This window comes from Gymnogyps californianus, unplaced genomic scaffold, assembly GCF_018139145.2.
Source record: "Gymnogyps californianus isolate 813 unplaced genomic scaffold, ASM1813914v2 HiC_scaffold_32, whole genome shotgun sequence".
NCBI lineage: Eukaryota > Metazoa > Chordata > Aves > Accipitriformes > Cathartidae > Gymnogyps > Gymnogyps californianus.
Window position 1 is genome coordinate 1593602 of NW_026114202.1, and position 19610 is coordinate 1613211.

At 51.8% G+C, this 19610-nt stretch overlaps 3 protein-coding genes across 3 annotated transcripts in view; all 3 read left to right on the forward strand.

Moving 5' to 3' along the window:
* The window catches only part of MYG1 (MYG1 exonuclease), a 1683-nt gene extending 1648 nt beyond the window's left edge, over positions 1-35 (forward strand). Inside the window, 1 exon segment of the mRNA XM_050914067.1 lies at positions 3-35. Coding sequence (XP_050770024.1) covers positions 3-35 — 33 coding nt within the window.
* A 4489-nt stretch (positions 36-4524) lies between these two features.
* LOC127028428 (keratin, type II cytoskeletal 4-like) lies at positions 4525-8645 on the forward strand. The gene is made up of 10 exons (XM_050914167.1): positions 4525-4732; positions 4802-4843; positions 4895-5085; positions 5714-5931; positions 6932-6992; positions 7217-7312; positions 7420-7584; positions 7812-7937; positions 8149-8369; positions 8603-8645. The coding sequence occupies exons 1-10, from the start codon at positions 4534-4536 to the stop codon at positions 8643-8645; spliced, it is 1362 nt and encodes a 453-aa protein (XP_050770124.1). The 5' UTR covers positions 4525-4533.
* Positions 8646-14377: 5732 nt separating this feature from the next.
* LOC127028427 (keratin, type II cytoskeletal 3-like) lies at positions 14378-18722 on the forward strand. The gene is made up of 9 exons (XM_050914166.1): positions 14378-15037; positions 15696-15910; positions 16114-16174; positions 16425-16520; positions 16695-16859; positions 17335-17460; positions 17670-17890; positions 18190-18224; positions 18331-18722. Exons 1-9 carry the CDS (start codon positions 14378-14380, stop codon positions 18720-18722), a joined length of 1971 nt encoding a protein of 656 aa, XP_050770123.1.
* Positions 18723-19610: the final 888 nt, after the last annotated feature.

A 19610-nucleotide genomic window follows, 5' to 3' on the forward strand; every position in this document is an offset into this window, starting at 1 on the left:
AGGATGCTCGGCGCCGGGTTTCCTCCAACGTGTGAAGAAACAGGGGGAAATAGGTGTCCGGCGGGTCTTTATTCCCATGGGATGGGGCTGCACAGCTCTGCGCTGGCCTTGCTTGGGCCGCTGAGATGCCACGGGACCTCCCTCACCCCCCGGGGGTCAACCCTGCCCCTGCTTGGGGTAAATCCCCACCCTGTATCCCTCAGAGCAGGTCCTCATCTCCCCAGGGGGGTCCCGCGGGGGCTGCCCTGCTTCCCGCTTCCAGTCCAAGCCGATGCTCCTCCCGGCTATGTCCGAAATTATCCCTAATATTCATTTCATGGGAGACCTGGCTCTGTTTTCCCCACTGCCGAGCCTGGGAGGCAAGGCTGGGAAGAGCTTTCCCCCGCGGTGGGGAAAGATGCTCGGTCGACTTCCCGGCAGCGTCCCGCGTCGAGCGGGATGGCAGGGGACAGCGGGAGCGGTGACACCCAACGGAGGTGCCAGCGCTGCATCAGGCGAGAGCGTTTAATGGCATCACCATCATAATAAGAGTTATTGCTGGTATTAATATCACTTACGGAGGGCCGCAGATTCCCAGGAGAAGGGGTTGCCTGTAAGCTATGTGTTAGCAGCATCATTTATTGCAAGGAGGCTCCCGAGCGAGCGCCCGGGGCTCTTTGCTCTCTGCAATTGCAGCTCTGACAGGAGCCGGGGTGCCGCCCGTCTTCTGCAACACCCCGCTTTGATCTCGCTCGGGACCCACCTTGTTATTTCTGCTTTTAAGATTCCCAGCTCACGTCCCAGCCCTGCAATTTGCCCGGTTAGTAATTGCCAGTTGAGCAGCCGGGAGCCTCCTGCTCCTTCACTGTTCGACAGAGTGGGGTTTTCTCGGTTGAACGCAGTCCCAGGGCAGCTTTGGGCTGAAACCGGGTACATTTGGGCGCTCTGGTTTTGCTCTGCTTTCCCCCGGTTGAGGTTACGGGTGCTGCAGCTCGGAGGCTGCCCATGCTTTGAGCCCGTATTAGTGGTCCCCTCTCCCGTGGGGGTACAGGGGATACCTGCGGGTATGGATATCCTGGGTATCCAGCTCCGGGCTTGATGCACGAGGTTGTCCAAAGCCTTTTTTAACCCCTCGATGAGGACACGTCTCCTCTCCCTACCCTCTTCCCACCCCTCTTTGCTGGGAGAGGAGCTGGCCCGGGGGCGCAGCCACTGATGCACCATCAAAGAGCTCTGCGGGACTCACTCGCCTGCCCCGGTTTAATTTCTCTCTTTCTTTCCTCTGCTTTGCATGCGAGACCTGGCCCGTGGGGAGAACAAGCAGCGAGACCGGAGAGCCCAGCGTCAGCCTTCGGCGAGGGGCTGCGCTCGCTGCCGTGGGCTTCGACGCCCATCGATGCCTTTGAGAAGCTTCCCCGGCTCTGAAATACTCCCAGTATAAACTGGTGTTGCAGCCGAGGGACTGTGCTGCTTCCAGCATCGTGATCCCTATGATCCTAATGCGAGATGCTGAGCAATGTCAGCTCCCAGTAGGATAAATCCCAGTTTCTGTCTGGGCACGGTGTCCGGTGCAGGAAAGGGTCGCATCCTGCCATGGTTCGTCTCCTGCTAAGGTGCAAGGAGCGTGCCTGCTCCTCCGTTGAGCCTGGAGACCCTCGAGTCCCCGCTCAGGTATCTGCCCGCAGATGAGGGATGACCCATGGCAGAGGAACCAGCTGCCCCAGTGCCAGCGGGGACCGAGCCCGTGGGTCCCTGCCCCACAGCTGCCACCCCACCGTGTCAGGGACGCTCAGGCTGCACCCCTGCGGATCTGCGTGTGCCCAACTCTCCCGCCGTGGCCTCGCGGAGCCCCGAGGAAGTCTCGGAAGCTCATTAAAGAAATGCAGCCGTACGCGTTAGCGGAGCTGCAAAACCTCTTGGGATCAGGTTTCACCTCTGGGCTAGGGTTAGGATGCAAAGAAGTTGGTTATTTAGATCTTTCCGCGGGAAGAGCCTATTTTCTCTTTCCAGCATCTCATTCAAGCCTGGCCTAGCAAAGCTCTTAGGCGCGTGTGGAAGTCTGGGGGTTTGTCCGCTGTCCTCAGGGAGAGGAGAAACCCCTCGGAAGGTGGACGTGTGTGTGGGCATTGCTGCAGAGCGGTGGGGATCAACGGCTGCCGAGGCCTTGGACCTGTTGGGTGGGGTGTCCAGGTCCTTAGTGATGGAGCTTTAAACCCAGCGGTAACCCGACGTTGAGATTTTATCTGGATTTCTGAGCTACGAGCTGGTCTTTAAGAGGAGGACTCATGCCTCGTGCATTTGGAAACATCTAATCTCTGCTGCGCGCTGCGTCAGCTTTGCTACCGTCACGGCTCTTGCGAGGAGAGAGGAGTTGCTGGAATTCGACGTCTCCTCCCAGCCGGCCGTGCAGGAGGCAAGAGAGGAGGCGCTGGCAATTAAAGCAGGGCCAGGTTGTCCCGTGGGCCTCGTCTCCACTCCCCACCCCACGGCTTTGGGAGGAAGGTCACCTCCATGGTTCCCACCCCGGGATGCTCATCCCAAGACTTTGCCGTTGCCGCCGGGTGACTCCGTCCTGGCGCTGGGTGGGTGATGGTGGCCGACGTTGGGTCCCCAGGAAACATCCCTGTCGCCGGTGCTTTGCTCCTGGTGCGTTAACCAGCCCGGCAAGCACTGGAGCATCCGAGATGCTCAGCCTTGGGATGAAGGACAGATTTGGGAGGGAGCCCCAGTGTCCCAGCGAGGTTTTCCCACCCCACCGTGGCGGGGCAGGACTTCATGGGTGTAGCAGGGCGCTTCGCTGGCCCAACAGCTGGCTTCTTGGGCAAGCGCCTTGGCCGGCAGCGAGCCAGGAGCCGTGCCAGGAGCCGGTGGCGGAGCCACCCTGGGAACTCCCGGCAGCTACGCTCTCCGCCTGGGCTCGAACAGGTTCATTCGGTTTCTCGGCAGATCTGCTGGTTGCGTAAGGTCGGGGAGATGCAGCCGCCGCCTCCTTTCCCTCAGCCAGAGCTGGGTTCAAGCCACTTCCCTCCTTGCCCCGACCACGTCCCCACCGCAAGCTGGAAAATCAGGGATCCCAGAGCCCCGGGGTGGGAGAGGGTTTCCAGGTGGGACTGGGGCGTGCAGGATGCTTGCTGCCAACGGGGAGCGCGAGTTTCCCTGTTCCCTGCAATGCAAATCCCCTTGGGCTGAAAATCCCGCAGTTCAACGAACGCCCGATGAGGTTCAGGAGGAAAAGTCCTCCCTTCCTGCAGACGTGCACCCGGACCCAGATTTACATGTTTGCAGAAAAAAAAAGCTAGGGGTGAATAGGCTCGGAGCTGAAACTGGTTCCCCAAACCTCTCCCACAAGCGTCTCCAATAAAAGGGATAATTACAGAGCTGGCTTTTATTGTCATGGCTTCAGCTGCAGCTTGTGGTTTGGGGGGAAGTTTTATGGCTTTTTATTTTTTCTTAACGGCGGGATAAATGGGGCTCCTCAGTCGGAAGGCGTCTTCAGACACCTCTGCTCATTAAAATATAAATTAAAAGCGGTTAAGCAATTAAGTCGTATTTTTTTTAAACAATGCGAGCTCGCTAATGGGTTAGCGCGGGAGTGGCTTTGCCAAGCGCCACGTGCTGCGGAGGGGGCTCGCGGCTGGAGACCCGGCGAGGATGATCACGAAATATCCTGGCAATGCCTGGAAGGCCTCCAGCCTAGGAGGGATCGGGACCTGCCGTCACGGACGCGGGGCAGAGCTCCTCAGGCTGGTAATGGCATCTCGACCCTGTTGAGGTACGGCGAAGGGTGTGCGACACAGAAACATCAAGATATTTTGGTCTCTGCAAACCCCTCCATGTCCCTCCAGGCTCAATGCACCAGTCAGAGTGAAGTAAAATGACTTTAAAACCTTCTTAAAAGCATTTCTAAGTCTTCTTTATTGACATAAAAGTGATTTTATAACTCTGCCAAGGACTAATGCTCTCTGGTTGTGAAACAGTTTTGGACAACCCAAGTCAAACCTCCTCTGAGCAGAAGGTTGAACTGGAGTGCATTTGAGGGTGTGATTGGGAAACCACGTTTTTGTTGGAATTCAGTGAACCAAGCACCTGCCATCAGGCTCAAAATGAGTGATTTAGCTAAAACAAGGGTCTCCCTCGAGGGTGTAATACGTCAAGGAATCTGTAGTGCTTTGTCATTGCCATAAGAGGCTCAGAGAGGCCGGTGATGAGTTTACAGTTGCAGCGAAGGGAATTTGATTTGGAGTTGTGCATCCAACACCAACAATAGCTTTGTTTTTCTTAGCTCTTGAGGGAGTGTTTTGAGGCAGGTCATGGTGGTGGCAAAGAGAGGAGGGCACATTTCCAAGCTCTAAAACAATGAATTGAATAAAAAGAAAAAAAAAAAAAAGACATCTCCACTCCCCTGACACCTGGCCAACTCCCTGAGCACGTAAAAAGGGGCACTCAGCCGCTGCACCCACAGGACTCACCTCCTCTTGCCTCTGAACCTCCTCCTGTGCACCGCACCGCTTGGCTCTTCTCTCTTCACGGGTTGACTGTCGGGGACCCGTCACCATGTCTCGCCAGTCCTGTGGTCTCGGCAAGGGATTCAGCTCCAGCTCCGCTTGCTTCGGGGGGAGGAACAAGGTCACGTTCAGCTCTGTGTCCCGCGGAGGATGCAGGGGACCTGGCAACGCTGGTGGCTTCAGCAGCAGGAGCCTCTATTGCTTGGGAGGGAGTAAAAGTACCTCGCTGGGAGGATTCGGTGGAGGTGGTGGTGTCTGCAGAGGTTTTGGGGCTGGTGGCCAAGGGGGCTTTGGCTATGGCTACGGTGCTGGGGCAGGATTTGGTGGTGGCTATGGTTGTGGGGCCGGAGGCGCCTTCGGTGGAGGCCTCGGTGGTGGTTTTGGTGGCTTTGGTGGAGGCTTTGGTGGAGGATTCGATGGCGGGATGGGAGGTCAAGGCTTTCCCACTTGCCCACCGGGCGGCATCAAGGAAGTGACCATCAACCAGAGCCTGCTGGCCCCGCTCAACCTTGAGATCGACCCTGAGATCCAGAAGGTGCGAACACAAGAGCGGGAGGAGATGAAGCAGCTCAACAACAAATTCGCTTCCTTCATTGACAAGGTGAGAGTGCCTTCAACCCGGGGCTGGGAGGCGGAGGTCTGAGCTCGCCACGGCTCGTGCTGGTTGCAGTTCCTGGGAGATACCCATCCAATAATACCCAGAGAGCCAGGAGGTGCCCAGACCGCCCCAAAGAACCCCTGCAGACAGAGAGATGGCGGCTGGAGAAGTGACTTTCCCAAGGTTATGGAGAAACCCAGGAATAGGATCCTCGGTTCTTAAGACCACGATGCTGGTGCTAAGCCGTGGGACCACGTACCTACGTGCAGAGCAGCCTCGGAGGAGTCTCTGCTGATGGACTCCGTCCATCCGTGGGCTGAAGGACTTTGGGTGTTTTGGCCTGTTTTTAAGGAGAAGATGCCAAAGCTATGAAGTTCACCGTGTTTCTCCTGTTTAGAGCCTGTGAGACTGGAGAGGGAAGGTGACCCACCTTTGCCCACTCATCCTAGAGCTGTGGTCCCACCTGTCCAGCAGGACCCTGGAGTTATTGCTCACTGGAGATGAGAATAGGCAGGAAGGCTAAACTCATTAAATGGGAAAAAATTATGGAAAACGTGGGGGAAAAAATCAATAAAAAGGTGCTTCTGGGAATAGCTTGACTCTTTTTCTACCCACCCCTGCACACCTTTAGGTCCGGTTCCTAGAGCAGCAGAACCGAGTCCTGGAGACCAAGTGGAAACTCCTGCAGGAGCAGGGTGGCACAGGGACGGGTGCCAGGAACCTCGACCCCTTTTTTGAAACCTACATCAGCGGGCTGAGGAAGCAGCTGGACAGCCTCTCAAGCGAGAAGCATCAGCTGGAGTCAGAGCTGAAGAGCTTCCAAGATATGGTGGAAGACTTCAAGACCAAGTATGTTGTTCTCGGTGCAGTCACGGCTGGGCTGTCTGGTGGTGAAAAAATAGAGATAAAAACTTACTTTGAACAGTCAGAAAATTGAAAGAATCATAAGAATTGGCCAGATTTCACTTGTTTCCATGATTAGAAACTGTAAAAGGTTTTGGGGAAGTTTTCTTCAACTGAGTTTTGACAATAGGCGGTGATTTTTCAAGGTATTTCTCAATATGTGTTTGAGTTATGCTTCTCACTAAAGCAGGATCCTCTACTGTTTGTCTTCCTCGCTTAACAATCCATGACATTATGATTTAATGAATTAATTATGCTAAATCCTACTATAATTTCCTCACAGATTTCCTCATGGATTCCTTCCCATAACATCCTTCAGGATTTGAGGCTTAGAGCTTTCTTTGGAAGGATGATGTGAGGGTAAAAAAAACAACAACAAAAACAACAAAAAAGATTCTTTTCCTGCTGTTATTTACTAGATTAATTTGTCCAGTCAGAAAAGCAAGAACAAAGCCTGGAGAAATGCTTCCACTGAAGGAGTTACAAACAGTGGTGGGAAAGCAAGTCTGGGACTCACCAGGATCAACCAGATCCCTTGCTCCACTGAGGCTGCAGGTTGAAAATTGACTTTGTTTTGGTGATCATCTGCACCACTCAACGTTCTGCAGCAATTACCTGCCCCAATGAGCAGTTGGAAACGGCCCATGTTGAGGACCTGAAGGTCCTTGGGTCTTGCAGAAGGAGTTGGAGTGGCCACAGCCACCAGGACTCAGTTTAGGCAGAGATAGGATTCCTCTTTGCAGGCTTTCTTCAGCAAGGCATTGGAGACGGCAGGAGCCAGGGCTCGTCTAGAAAGGCGAAGTGCTGTTGCTTGTCCATAAATCTCGCTCACGGCAGGTCTATTTTTGCTGCGTTCATTAGTCTGAGGCCAACAACGTCTAGTTGCCAGCAGCAGCCAGAGCCAAAATAAGCAGACAGATTCAATCTCCCTCGTTATAATCAACAGGTATGAAGAGGAAATAAACAAAAGGACAGCTGCGGAGAACGATTTTGTGCTCCTAAAAAAGGTAAAGTCCTTTAGTCCCCCCCTTTTTTTTTTTAACACAAAGACACATCTTGGTTCAGAGGATGTCTTGCTTCCATCACCACCGGTTCGTTAGCATCAGATGTAAACCAGGACCCCTAGATGTATGTGCCATAGGGAAAAGGAGCACCAAAGGGCTCCCAGTTAAATGCTAGATAAAATGGTGCGCGGCAGGCAGAAGGTTTTCACTTCCCATTTCTGCTGCAGGACGTGGATGCAGTCTATATGGCCAAGGTGGAACTTCAGGCAAAATTAGATGCTCTGGCAGATGAGATTAACTTCTTGAAGTATCTTTATGAAGCGGTAAGTGGTCCGGCTGCTCTCTGGAGGGGGACGCTGGGATGGAGAGGGGTTGTGACACTGCGAGGAAATTACGGCAGGGCTAAAGCCGGATCTGGTGTGAATGGCAGGAGCTGTCTGAGATGCAGAAAGCCGTTTCCGACACCTCTGTGGTTCTCTCCATGGACAATAACCGAAACCTGGACCTGGACAGCATCATTGCAGAGGTCAAAGTCCAATACGAGGAGATCGCCAACAGGAGCCGAGTGGAGGCTGAGTCTTGGTACCGATGCAAGGTGAGTGCGCCACACGTTGCTTGTGATCGCTGACGTCTGAGGAGGCGGAAGGGTTACTGGTGGTAGCTCAGACCATGCTGGGAGCTGGGACATTGCTGGTACCGATCTAGCCAGACTGGAGCTAGCGTGCACATGCTTGCCTTGGCTTGCATGGGGTGGTACGGAGAGCTGTTGTGAGGAGCCACTCACGGTGGACCTAACGTGCTCCTCTCACTTCTGCCTACCAGTACGAAGAGCTGCAGGCTACCGCAGGCAAACACGGAGACAGCCTGAAGGACACGAAGGTGGAGATCTCTGAGCTCAACCGCGTGATCCAGAGGATACGGACTGAGATCGAGAGTGTGAAGAAACAGGTAGGGGTTGCGTTTTTTGAGAAATGGGCGTGAGCTCTTAGTAATGCCCTTCAGAGCTTCCCTAAAAGCAAACAGTCTGGTAACAGCCATTGTAAGCGGGAGGGAACCTGCTGTTTTTGTAAAGAGCTGAGCCCAAGTGATCTGGGATCATGGCTTCATCTCCGGCCGGCTGCCCCTGCCCCACTCATCACATCCACATCTCGCCCTCCAGTGTGAAACTCTGCAGAGCTCTATTGCGGATGCCGAGCAGCGCGGGGAGCTGGCCCTCAAGGATGCCCAGGCCAAACTGACGGACCTGGAGTCAGCCCTGCAGAAAGCCAAGGCAGACATGGCCCGGCAGCTCCGCGAGTACCAGGAGCTCATGAACGTCAAGCTGGCCCTGGACATCGAGATCGCGACCTACAGGAAGCTGCTGGAGGGCGAGGAGTGCAGGTGGGTGGGGGTACAGCAAGAGCTTGATTGCATCCTGCTAAATCAATGGGAAGAACGCAGCACGTCACGTCTCCTCTATTAAAATATTAACGGTGTTGCCGTTAGCCACGGACCGTGGTCCTATAGCTGCTGTTATTTATGCCCGTGGTCTGAGGCACCAAGCCTGGCTTCATGGAGCTGGAGCAGTCCAGATGCTCTGGCTGGAGCTGATGCTCTGTCTCTGTTCCTTGCAGGATGTCTGGAGAGTGTCAGAGCGCCGTGAGCATCTGTAAGTAGCATTCCCACGGGAGCACGGCAGGCTGGGATTGATGCTCCAAAACTTTATGGTGGCATCAGAGGTAACCTCGTGCCTTCTGTTCCTCTCTGCAGGTGTGGTGGGAGGCGGCAGGAGCTCTACGGGAGGCGGATACGGCGGCGGACTGTGCCTTGGAGGAGGAGGAGGAGGATTCTGTGCTGGAAGTGGGAGAGGCAGCTGTAACACAGGCAGTGCTGGCTTCTGCTACAGCCTAGGAGGGGGCGGATTTGGCTCTGGGGGAGGATTTGGTGCTGGGGGGGGATTCAGCTCCGGAGGGGCAGGATTCTCCTCTACGGGCGGAGGGTCTAACTCAGTGGTGGTGGGGTCTGGCCCCACCCTGAAGAAGAACACCAGCTCTGGGTCTGTCAACCGGAGGGTCTAGGAAAGCGAGCTATCTCCCCCATCCCCGGCACCCAAAGGAGAAAGGAAGCAAATTTCATGATGGCCACCACCCCCCCTTCGTTGCCAAGGTGATGGCCACCTATTTCATTTTAAACCACCACCATCCTTCAGAAATTGCATGGAAAAGTAAAATATGGCTATATTCACCAGCTAATGACTGAGATTCTCAACGGTGTTTGAGGACAGCTCGCTTCCCCAACGCTCCCCTCAAGACACTGCAAAGCTGCTGGCTACCAGGGTGCTGAGGACTCATTTGGAAGCAGGACCTGCCCGTTCACTGGAAGGCCCCAAGCACGGCTGGGGCTATATATATAGGCTTATATATATATATATATATAAGGCTATAAAGCAGCATGGTCCAAGTGAGAGGCATCCTACCAGCGACGGGTAGAGGGGACTGGTCCATGTGCTGCTCAGAGAGCCGGCGTCCTGTGAAGCCTGCGGAACGGCTTGACTTCTTCCAAGATCTTGTGCTGGATCCAGACGTGGTGCAATTTTATTCGGTGCTACTCACCAGCAAGGGCTCGAACTCCAAAACAAGAATTTCCGAAGGGTGACTAGTCCCAGCTGAAGCCATTTCTTACCCTGCTGCAGTTTGGTTTTTTTTTTTCCCTAAGCAAGATACTGGCAGTTTCACCTGTGTTCTTTAGAAGCTGTTGTAAAATGTTTAGTTTTGCTCAGGGTTTACTTTTTCATTGTGATCATGGGAACAATTGTGCTTGTTTGCTTAAGCCTTTCTCCCTTGGCATGCGGCATACCCTAATAAACACTAGAGGCAGTAAGCTTGTGTGGTTTTCTCTCTGACCAAAGAGTTTCGTGTTGCAACAAGATTCCTCTTTTGCTGAGATCTGAGAGTGTTACCTGCATTTCTCTTGCCCTTTGAAGTTTGCATTTAAAGGAACCAAAGTGAATGTGTAGCCTGGTCTCCCGGCCTTCTCATCCCTCTCTCTCCAAAAATTTGGATAGTTTGTAAGTTTGGCAGGAGGGCGAAGGAGGTCTTGCAGGGGTGAGGTTGTTGGGGTGGCAAAATTGCTGGGTGAGGCCCAGTGTGATGGTCTGATCCGGCTGAGTGTGTGAAACACACGGCGTTTTCTTGAGTGACATCCGTGGGAACGAGCCCATTCCTGGCAGCGTGACAGGAGAGAGGCAGCTGGGTTGAACCTGGATGCTCTTCTTCTCTGTCCTTCTGCTGGGTCTCCTGGGGTGACAGAGGGAGGTGGCCCCGTTAGAGCAAAGCAGACTTTGGGACTCGGTTGATGTTAGGAGACCGTTCCCTTCCCCTTTCTCTTCCTAAGCCCTTTCCTTGCTCGTGTTGGCCAACTTGGGATATTGCCTAGCTAGTCCACCTCTGACTGACCACTGCCTCCAAGCACACCACTGGCCTCCACCCGTCCTTCCCTGTCCCCCAAGGTGGTCCCAATGCTGTGGTGCCCACAGCTGGTGCTGTCGTGGCAAAGACATTGCACAGCCCTAAGTGCTTTTGGAGCATCCTACAAGGGACGGTGTGGAAGAGGGAAGGGTGATCATCACGCCTCCAGCTAATTCAGTGCTAATTCCTCAGCATCCATGATGCTGGAGCCAGCCCTGCAGCTTTTACTGTTGTCTGGACTGGCCAGGGCTCCATGGGTTGCTTTTAAGGCCTCTCGAAAAGGTAACTGAGACCATGGGAAGAGCAAGATCTCAACCCCCTGTCAAGCCCTACCTCTCCACAAAAGTAGACTATTTTTGATGACCTGTACATTTCGAGCCAAAAACTCCTGGTGTGGTTTGACCTCTTGCTCAGGAGACCTTGAATCACATCCCTGGTCAACCGCAGACTCGCTCTGCGATCCGGATGAGTCATTTCATTTATCCCATGCTCTGTTCCCTGTTTGTAAATGCTCGAGACATAAACGTACCAGCGACTGTGGAATGTCACAACGCTGCCAGCAAAGGCGTGTAACTACTTGGATGGGGAGATGGTTTGGGCAATGGTTGAATATCCTAGTGAGTTGTAAAGGGACCTGAGATGGCGTTGAATGAAAAGACATCTACTTCCCTCAGAGTCACCCCAATCTAGCTGCCTCTGCGTAAACTTGCCTCCAGCAAATGACTCCTGACATCAGGGCAGCGTGATGAAGAGACAAAAGGCTTCTAGATGTGCACAAATGCTGTAGTTAAAACAAACAGACACCAAAAAGCCCTTGCCTTTTGTTCCTATGATTGCACCAGCAATTAGGGGAAAATTCTCCCGGGCTGGACAAGACCTGACATAATTTCTGCCTTTTGTTGGAGGAGTGAAAATGTTTTACATGGCCTAAAATAAGTTTCGTTTAATTTCGTCATGATTTCCCCCCCATTTTAAGTCTTTTCTAAAGCACAGTGAAAACGCTTAGATGTCAAATGTTTTATGGAGAGTGTGGGAATTAAATGCTTTGCTTTGCTTTTTTCCCCAAAATTCTCCCTGTGGTTGAAGACTTTTCCTAAGTTCGGTGCTCGTCAACTGACAGCATTGCCGCTGAAATGAGCCTTTTCCTCCAAATATTCAAGACTTGAGCAGCTTTTTCTCTATTCCTGCCCGTTTATTTTCATAGAATCATAGAATCATAGAATAGTTTGGGTTGGAAGGGACCTTTAAAGGTCATTTTCCTTCATTAGCGTTTTGGGTACAACCATGTTGTTTGAGATCCTCGCAGTCTAAGGCTGCCTATTGCCTTTGAACCGGGTGATGATGTTGATATCCAATTCCCAGTTTGATTTCCTAAACTTGGCTGGAGACGCAGCCGTGACTCAACGAGCGCATTATCTAAACGCGGGCGCTCGGGACTCAAGCGTTGTGCTGACTTAACGCATCTCCTCCCAGCGCGGCTGGGAACGTGAAAACTTTCTGATCACGTCGTCCCGCCCACAGAAAAAGAAAAAAACACCCCCCCCCCCCCCCCCCCGAAAAATGTAACCACGTATTTGGTAATGCAGAGGGAGGCAAGGGAAAGCATCGTTAAATGCGTGTCCGTCTCTGCATGCGCATATACGTGATTATATCCATAGCAGCTATAAACCCCCGGCACCCTCCTGAACCTTGCGGTGTGGCAGGCGGCAGTGGAATGTATTTGACTGATAAATCAGCAGCAGAGCGTGTTCACAGCCCAGGTCCGCGGGGACGGCGCTGCCAGGCCTTGCCTGTGATCTGCCTCTCCTCTAGACGGGAAGGGCTGTTGAGAGATGGCTCTTGCCTTCGCCCTGAGAGGGGATCAGATGTTTGTCGAGTCTTTTGGCTCATGGTTGCAGTGATGTTTGAGGTTGTCCTTCAAAACCTCCCAGGCTGGGCAGGCGTTTGTCCCAACTGCGGCATTTAGGAGACAAAGTCTTGCTGAAGACCAACAAGCCACATGGGACCTCCTCAGCCCACATATTTATTGTCCACAAACCGTGCTGTACAACCACCAAAGCCCTCGTCCCTCCCATCCCTTCAGTCTCACAGTGACTTGCTATGATATATTTTTTTTAGCCCTATCTATCCCCTGACCCGCTCCCCCGTCTGCTCAGGAAGCCACGCTGGTGCTGGGGAGGGAGGTGGGACGAGCAGGCTCTGCAGGGACAGTCGTGTTTTTCAGTGGAAATGCCAGTTCAGCTGCACGTTACGCCACGGTCCGGGTCCCTAGGCACTTTTGGAAATAGGTGTCTGGGCGATATTTTTAGAGATATTTAAACATCTGAAGGTACTACGAGTTGCTAGTGTGGATTTTCAAGAAGCACTTAACTGCCCGTGTCCTATAGGAACTTCCGAGAACCTTGCTAGACAGCTACCAGCACAGTTAGATGCCTCGATAGTCAGGAAGATTTTTGAGCTGCAAAATTTCCTAGGTGGCTTTGAAAAGTTGAAAACTAATGAAAAAAGGAATTTCTCAATAAAAAAAGATTAAAATGAGACAGTAATTGTTATTTGATAAGCAGGCTTCTGCAAGACAAAAGGATGAATGCATGATGGGTCATAGTCTTATTACTGCAAGTTTAACTCATAAGCTAATCCTTTCTCGGTATGGCATCAAACCCCGAGTATTCTGACAAGCTTCCGCCTTTCTAAAATCTGGTGACTGCTTTCAAATAAGCTTAAAAAGGATACCTACCCGTGTTCTTGAAGGAGGGCTCAACACAGCTTACAAGCGTGTACGTCTGCCAAAAATATATTTGCATATAAATACTGAAGTAAGCCAGGCAGCTGAAAAACATGCATTTCCTCAAGTGAAAGTTATTGTGCCCTCTGTTCTCCTCATTTCTATGTGTCTCTATAAACGAGTTGAGCTCTCCAGCATCCTCTGCCTAGCTAATTGCATTTAAATAGTTACAGGATTTATTATGTGGGCAGCATGATTTTGCATGCCTCCTTCTCTCTGTCTATTCTCAGAGCCGTCCGTCTGTCTGTCCACACTTCCCACCATAGCAGCGGGGTTCCTGATGTCTTCTCTGGCTCTTCTCATGGTATCGAAGCCTTCAGAAAATCCTAAATGGATTTCCCACCTGTGACATTCGTGGTATTTCTTCACTGGTGCTGAGACTATCTCGGCACGAAGACTCCAGGACTCGCTTTCAGTAAGAGTTTGGTCCAACAAGAAATGGACAAGAAATGAATTTCCAGTGCCAACCATTGCTCCGGTATCTCATTTCTGGTAAGGTTTTATTTATCGAAAAGACGCAGAGCCTCATCAAAATGCAATTTGCTGAGCCCTGGCTCTAGATTGAGAAACTACTTCTCAAAGCCAAAGGCAATTTTCCATGTAAAAAGACGGCTAAGGGTGTAACATAGGTGTGTTTTGGGAATTGTGAAAGCCATGCTACAACTTGGCATGAACTACAGCCCTTGCCTGCCATAGGGCTTCGGAGTGAAAGATCAAAATAAAGATAAACATAAGCAGGGAAACAACCACAATGGATGAAAGGTGAAAAAAAAAAGACCAGTATATCCTAGGGAGACTGTTACTATACCACAAAAGCGTAAGACTTCTTAGTCACGGAGTGCTACCATTCGGTAGACACAGTTGCATCTTTTTTAATTTTCTCCTGCATTGTAGGGTGTGTTTCTGGGTAGGGTCAATGTTTGGCAAATTGAAGATGAAAATCTGTAAACCACACCACGCTGATGAAGACAGTAACTGTCTCCTCCTTCACGCCCATGCAAACCCAGCCCACCTCCAGAAACAGATAAAAGAGAGCATCTACTGCCCTCCAGTCAGAGGGACTTACTTCCCTTCTCTCTGCACTCATCTCCTTGCAGCACAACTCCATTCATCTTTCTTATCTTCTCGATTTTTGACTCTGCTTGGAAGAAACAGCCATGTCTCGGCAGTCTGTCTGCAGAAGCTTTGGAGGCGGGAGTAGAAGGGGCTACAGCTCTTGCTCTGCCATCGGTGGTGGCTTTGGAGGAGGTGGCGGCAGAAGCAGGAGCAGCTACAGCTCGTTCTCCATGTCCAGGGGATATGGAGGCGGCGGCCGTTGTGGAGGGTTTAGCAGCAAGAGTCTCCATAACATAGGTGGCAGTGGAAGGATTTCCATGGGTGGATGCTATGGCGGTGGAGGATACGGAGGCAGAATGGGTGGCTTTGGTGGAGGCTATGGAGGAGGACTAGGCAGCTTTGGTGGAGGAATGGGCGGAGGAGGAATGGGTGGCTTTGGAGGAATGGGTGGTGGTGGAGGAATGGGTGGCTTCGGTGGAGGAATGGGTGGTTACGGTGGAGGAATGGGTGGTTATGGTGGAGGAATGGGCGGTGGAGGAATGGGTGGTGGAGGAATGGGCGGCTTTGGTGGACCAGGCTTTGGCATGCCAGGCTTTGGTGGCCCCGGTAGAGGTGGCCCTGGAATCCAGCCAGTGCAGGTTGACTCAACCCTCCTACAGCCAGTCCATGTTGAGATTGATCCCCAGATCCAGCAAGTCAAAAACCAGGAGAAGGAACAGATCAAGACTCTGAACAATCAATTTGCCTCTTTCATTGATAAGGTGAGAGGGTGGGATTGTGTCTAGTTAAGGGTCAAAATTGGGAGGAACTTTCAGGTTCTGCAGAAACGTTGTCCTGTTGAGCTAAATATCAGCAGGCTGAGAAGCTTGAGCAGAGTCTTTTTATTAAGTACTGCTAGGGAAGAGATGAGAATCTCTCTTCCATACGAGATCAAAGCTGTGTCTTCAGGGCTTTAATCCAGCCTGTTGCACCAGGCTCAACTAATAAGTTATTCTTGCAAGCAGGCTCAACGCCTCCAAACATCTGCAGGTTTCAGGCACAGGTTTTCCCTCCTGTACCATTCTCTTTCCAAATACCCTCCCATTTACATATTCACTAATATAATTCTTTTCTCTTTGTTTTCAAATACCCAGGCTTTTAAATCTAGACCAGAAATCTGAGATTTCTACACTACCCATGACGGGAATTGGAGCTGGTGCTACATTTAAAAGCTCCTTTGACTTGAATATGACTTAGAAATTCCCTCCTTTTCCCGATATGGCAGTTTAGGCAATAACAGAAATTAAAAAAAAAAAAAAGTTAACCCGTTCTCTCATCGTCGTGCAAAGGAGAAACTTTTTATGTGATGAAAGAGGTGCCTTGGCGGCTGCTGCTGCTGTTCCCCATGTGACGGTGGATACCCCATGTGTTGGCTTTCAGGTCCGCTTCCTGGAGCAACAGAACAAGGTCCTCTCCACCAAGTGGGAGCTCCTCCAGCAGCAAGGGCCTTCGGGGCCGAGGAAGAACCTTGACGTCATCTTTGAAAATTACATCCAGAACCTGAGGAGGCAGCTGGACTCAATCTTGGCACAGAGGGGACAGCTGGAGTCGGAGCTGCAGAACATGCAGCAATACGTCGAGGACTACAAAACCAAGTAAGTGCAGTGACAGGCTAAGCCAGAGAGCAACGCAAGCAGCTTGGTGGCCATTTTTCTTCACACACATGCTTGTTACGGCAATTGTGGACATAGTTTTTTCAGTCTCAATATTTTATTCTGTTTTGTTTCTTTTAGTTTGTTTAGTGTGGCCTTAGGCAGGAAAATTCAGGAAACTCAGCTTGTATTTTTACTCTCCATAGGTATGAGGAAGAGATCAACAGGCGCACAACTGCTGAGAACGAGTTTGTGGTGCTCAAGAAGGTGAGTCACACGCACTACAAAGCGATTGCTCAAATGTCAAGCTTTGTCTGTGCTTGGAGGGGACTCCCTCTTGAATGGGAATTTGTAGACATTGTAGGATCTGTGGGCTGATATTTGAAGTCCCTTGTTTTTAATTTGCATAACTGAATAACACCATCACAGCTGTTACCCTCAGCACAGACTGTAATTTCCATGATCCTGAAGGATTTCCAAGAGGAAACGAAACTATTCTCTGTGATCTTTCCTTTAGGATGTGGACAGTGCCTACATGACTAAAGTAGAGTTGGAAGCCAAGGTGGGAGCTCTGACCGATGAAATCAACTTCCTGAGGTCCATCTACGAGGAGGTAAGAGCTCTCTCTTCCCCTGGGCTGCCTGGAGTTGCAATGAGGCGTGTGGTGGCCAAAGACACTGAGGCTGGACTGCGTGCCCATGCGGATTTGGTCTGGAGAGGCTGCCTGGAGCTGCTTCTCCTTTCTCCCCTCCTCAGACGGTCAGGCTAACTCATGTCTTGCTTGTAGGAACTGGCTCAGATGCAGACCATCAGCCGGGACCTGTCCGTGGTGGTGTCTATGGACAACAACCGGCACCTGGATCTGGACAGCATCATCGAGGAGGTCAGGCGCCAGTACGAGCAGATCGCTCAGAGCAGCAGGGCTGAAGCTGAGGCTTGGTACCAGAGCCAGGTGAGTTGGGGAGCAATTAAGGAACCCTGGGTGATGGCTAGAGTTTGCAGATAATTTATGACAATGTGAGACATCTCTTCAAGCTAACGGTGCTGGAGCTCGTACAAGGAAGTCTCAAGAGGAATTGTGTTGCTTTTGAGGGATCTGACTCACTAATCTCAAGGTGTCCAGTGTCTCACTTTGGTGCACGGTACAAGCCTCTCAATAAAGATGGCCAAAAATGTACCTTAGCTAGAAAATGCCTGCCCAAAGTACCTTTTCAGAAGCCAAGGGATGCTTATTAGTGTCACTAAGATCTATTTCAAAGTTCAAAACCAGTAACTGAGTCTCAGAACCATCTTTTACATTGAGCTGGGCATCCATGACCACCGTGATAGGTCCTTGTAGCAGCATGTGAGCTATGAAACTGTTGATAAATCTCATCCAGGCATCAGGAATGTTTCACTGAAGGTTTGCTTTGTCTTGGTGCCATCAGTACGAACAGCTGCAGAGCACTGCTGGAAGGCATGGGGACAGCCTCCGCAACACCAAGATAGAGATCCAAGAGTTGACCAGGAACATCCAGAGGCTGCGCGCTGAGATTGAGAACGTGAAGAAGCAGGTAGGGGTTGGCTAGAGTCTCACGGGATGCTGGCATCAGGTTGGATCACGAATGACCACGCGTGGGGCAGAAATGGTTTCTTCAACTACCCCTTGCTTACTTCATGTAGATGTTTCCTTTTTTTTTCCTTGACTTCTCCACTTGGGGTTTGAGGGCTGATCCCAAGTGACAAAATGAGACCTGAGAAAGTGCCCTTTTTTCTTCCCCAGAACCAGCAGCTGCAGGCAGCTATTGCCGAGGCCGAGGAGCGGGGTGAGATGGCCCTCAAGGATGCCAGGGTAAAACTGGAAGAGCTGGAATCTGCCCTGAGCAAAGACAAGGAGGAGCTGGCTCGCTTGCTGAAGGAGTACCAGGAGCTGCTGAACATCAAGATTGCGCTGGACGTTGAGATTGCCATGTACAGGAAGCTGCTGGAGGGAGAGGAGAACAGGTACCTCTGTCTTTCTATCTATTTGACTAGAATCTTGACAAATTCTACTGTGTGTGGGTAAAATCTTTGCATGCACTCTAAAGATAAATTTCGTATCACTCATGCTCCAATTCTTAGCCTGAAGTAGGTTTTCCATATTTCTTACAAGAATGTTAAGTTCAAGGTTCCTCATTTGTTTTAAAGAATAATTGGGAAATTCAGAAAGAATAGGGAATATGTACCTTGTGAAAACGGGAAAATTCTGGACTGAAGAAACGTGCACTTCCCACGGGATTAACTGGTTCTGTTTTCCCTCACAGGCTGTGCAACGATGGCATGTCCAACGTCAATGTCTGTAAGTATCTGCGCTTGTTTCCTCGAGAGGCAGTAGCAGACCAGGTCTTTTGGGAGGTACGGCCTGCCAGCGGGAAACGTGTACGTAACCTGTGCTTCTCTTCCAGCTGTGGTAGGCAGGACCACCATCTCTGGAGGCAGAGGAGGCATGGGAGGAGGCTTCGGAGGTGGCAGCGGCATGGGAGGAGGCTTCGGAGGCGGCAGCATAATCGGAGGAGGCTTCGGAGGCAGCAGCGGCATGGGAGGAGGCTTCGGAGGCGGCAGCGGCATGGGCGGAGGAATGGGAGGAGGCGTATGTGGAGTAGGAGGAAGCTTGGGAGGAGGAAGCATGGGCGGCAGCTGTGGAATGGGAGGAGGAATGTACAGCGGTGGCTTCTCTTCTGGAAGTGGAAGGATGTGCGGCTCTGGAGGTGGCAACTTCAGCTCCGGCGGAGGATCGTCCTCCGTACGGAGGTGTGTCACGACCACCTCCATCAAATCTTCAGGAGTGAAATTCTGAGCCCCAAAGCCAGCTTGAAAAAGGAAAGAAGCATCTCCTACCTTCTCCCGGCAGCAGCCCAGCCTCCTTAAATCCAGCTCCAGCGTCCTGCAATGAAATGAACTGTGTCCCTCACAGCCCACCACGTACCAGCTCATCTGCCTGGCTCGCTCCCATCAAGGGAGTCTCGTGGCAATGCCACGTCCTGTTAGCAGCCCTGGCGAGCTGCTCCTTAGCCCCAAGTTATTTCGTGACGAAATAACCGTCTGAGCAAAGAAAAGTCTCACGTGCGGATACCCGGCACCGAGAGCTGATTTACAGGAGGGAAACGCTCTGCCTTTCTTGCTGTGTTGTACATTTCTGGCTGCCTCGTGGCAAATGTGTATAAAACTCCTCTTTCCTCCTCTGTCCTCATGTCCCCTCCTCCATGGCCGTATCCCTGGGGTGCTTCTGCATGCAGTACATCCTGCTGCTTCCATTCACTAGCCTTTGCGGTCCGGGTAGGTGTGGGGCAAGCGGGACTCGTCCCTCGGCAGAGCTGGGGAGGGAGCATCTTCTCGGCAGGCGGCCAGAGGCATCAACTGCCCCAGGCTGGAGCACCTGGGCAGCTTCGCTCACCTGGGAGCCCCCGCTGTGCCGCAAGCAGGAGCTCTCTCTCGGGAGCCCTGGCTTCCCCTTCCACTCGTCCTTGCTCTCCGTGACACCTCCTAACACCTCACACACACGTGGACTTTTCCTAAGGAGAACAAAGCTTGCTCTTCAGTGCCAGGCCCCCCGTGACATGGAACGAGATGTACTGTCCCCACCTCCCTTCCTCTTCTGTTTGTGGTATGCCCTACTTCCCTGGGATGTTGCCATTCTCAATAAATCGCAGAGAACATTCACGACGTCTTTGTGTCATTGCTTTGG

What these genes read in the sequence shown, in the direction of transcription:
- LOC127028428 (XM_050914167.1), top strand. Translation starts at nt 4,534, where the DNA reads ATGTCTCGCCAGTCCTGTGGTCTCGGCAAGGGATTCAGCTCCAGCTCC. An exon ending in GGGAGGATTCGGTGGAGGTG is followed by an intron (nt 4,733 to 4,801) that starts GTGGTGTCTGCA and finishes GTGCTGGGGCAG; the next exon opens with GATTTGGTGGTGGCTATGGT. An exon ending in CTGGAGGGCGAGGAGTGCAG is followed by an intron (nt 8,370 to 8,602) that starts GTGGGTGGGGGT and finishes TGTTCCTTGCAG; the next exon opens with GATGTCTGGAGAGTGTCAGA.
- LOC127028427 (XM_050914166.1), top strand. Translation starts at nt 14,378, where the DNA reads ATGTCTCGGCAGTCTGTCTGCAGAAGCTTTGGAGGCGGGAGTAGAAGG. An exon ending in AGTTTGTGGTGCTCAAGAAG is followed by an intron (nt 16,175 to 16,424) that starts GTGAGTCACACG and finishes TCTTTCCTTTAG; the next exon opens with GATGTGGACAGTGCCTACAT. An exon ending in TGAGGTCCATCTACGAGGAG is followed by an intron (nt 16,521 to 16,694) that starts GTAAGAGCTCTC and finishes TCTTGCTTGTAG; the next exon opens with GAACTGGCTCAGATGCAGAC.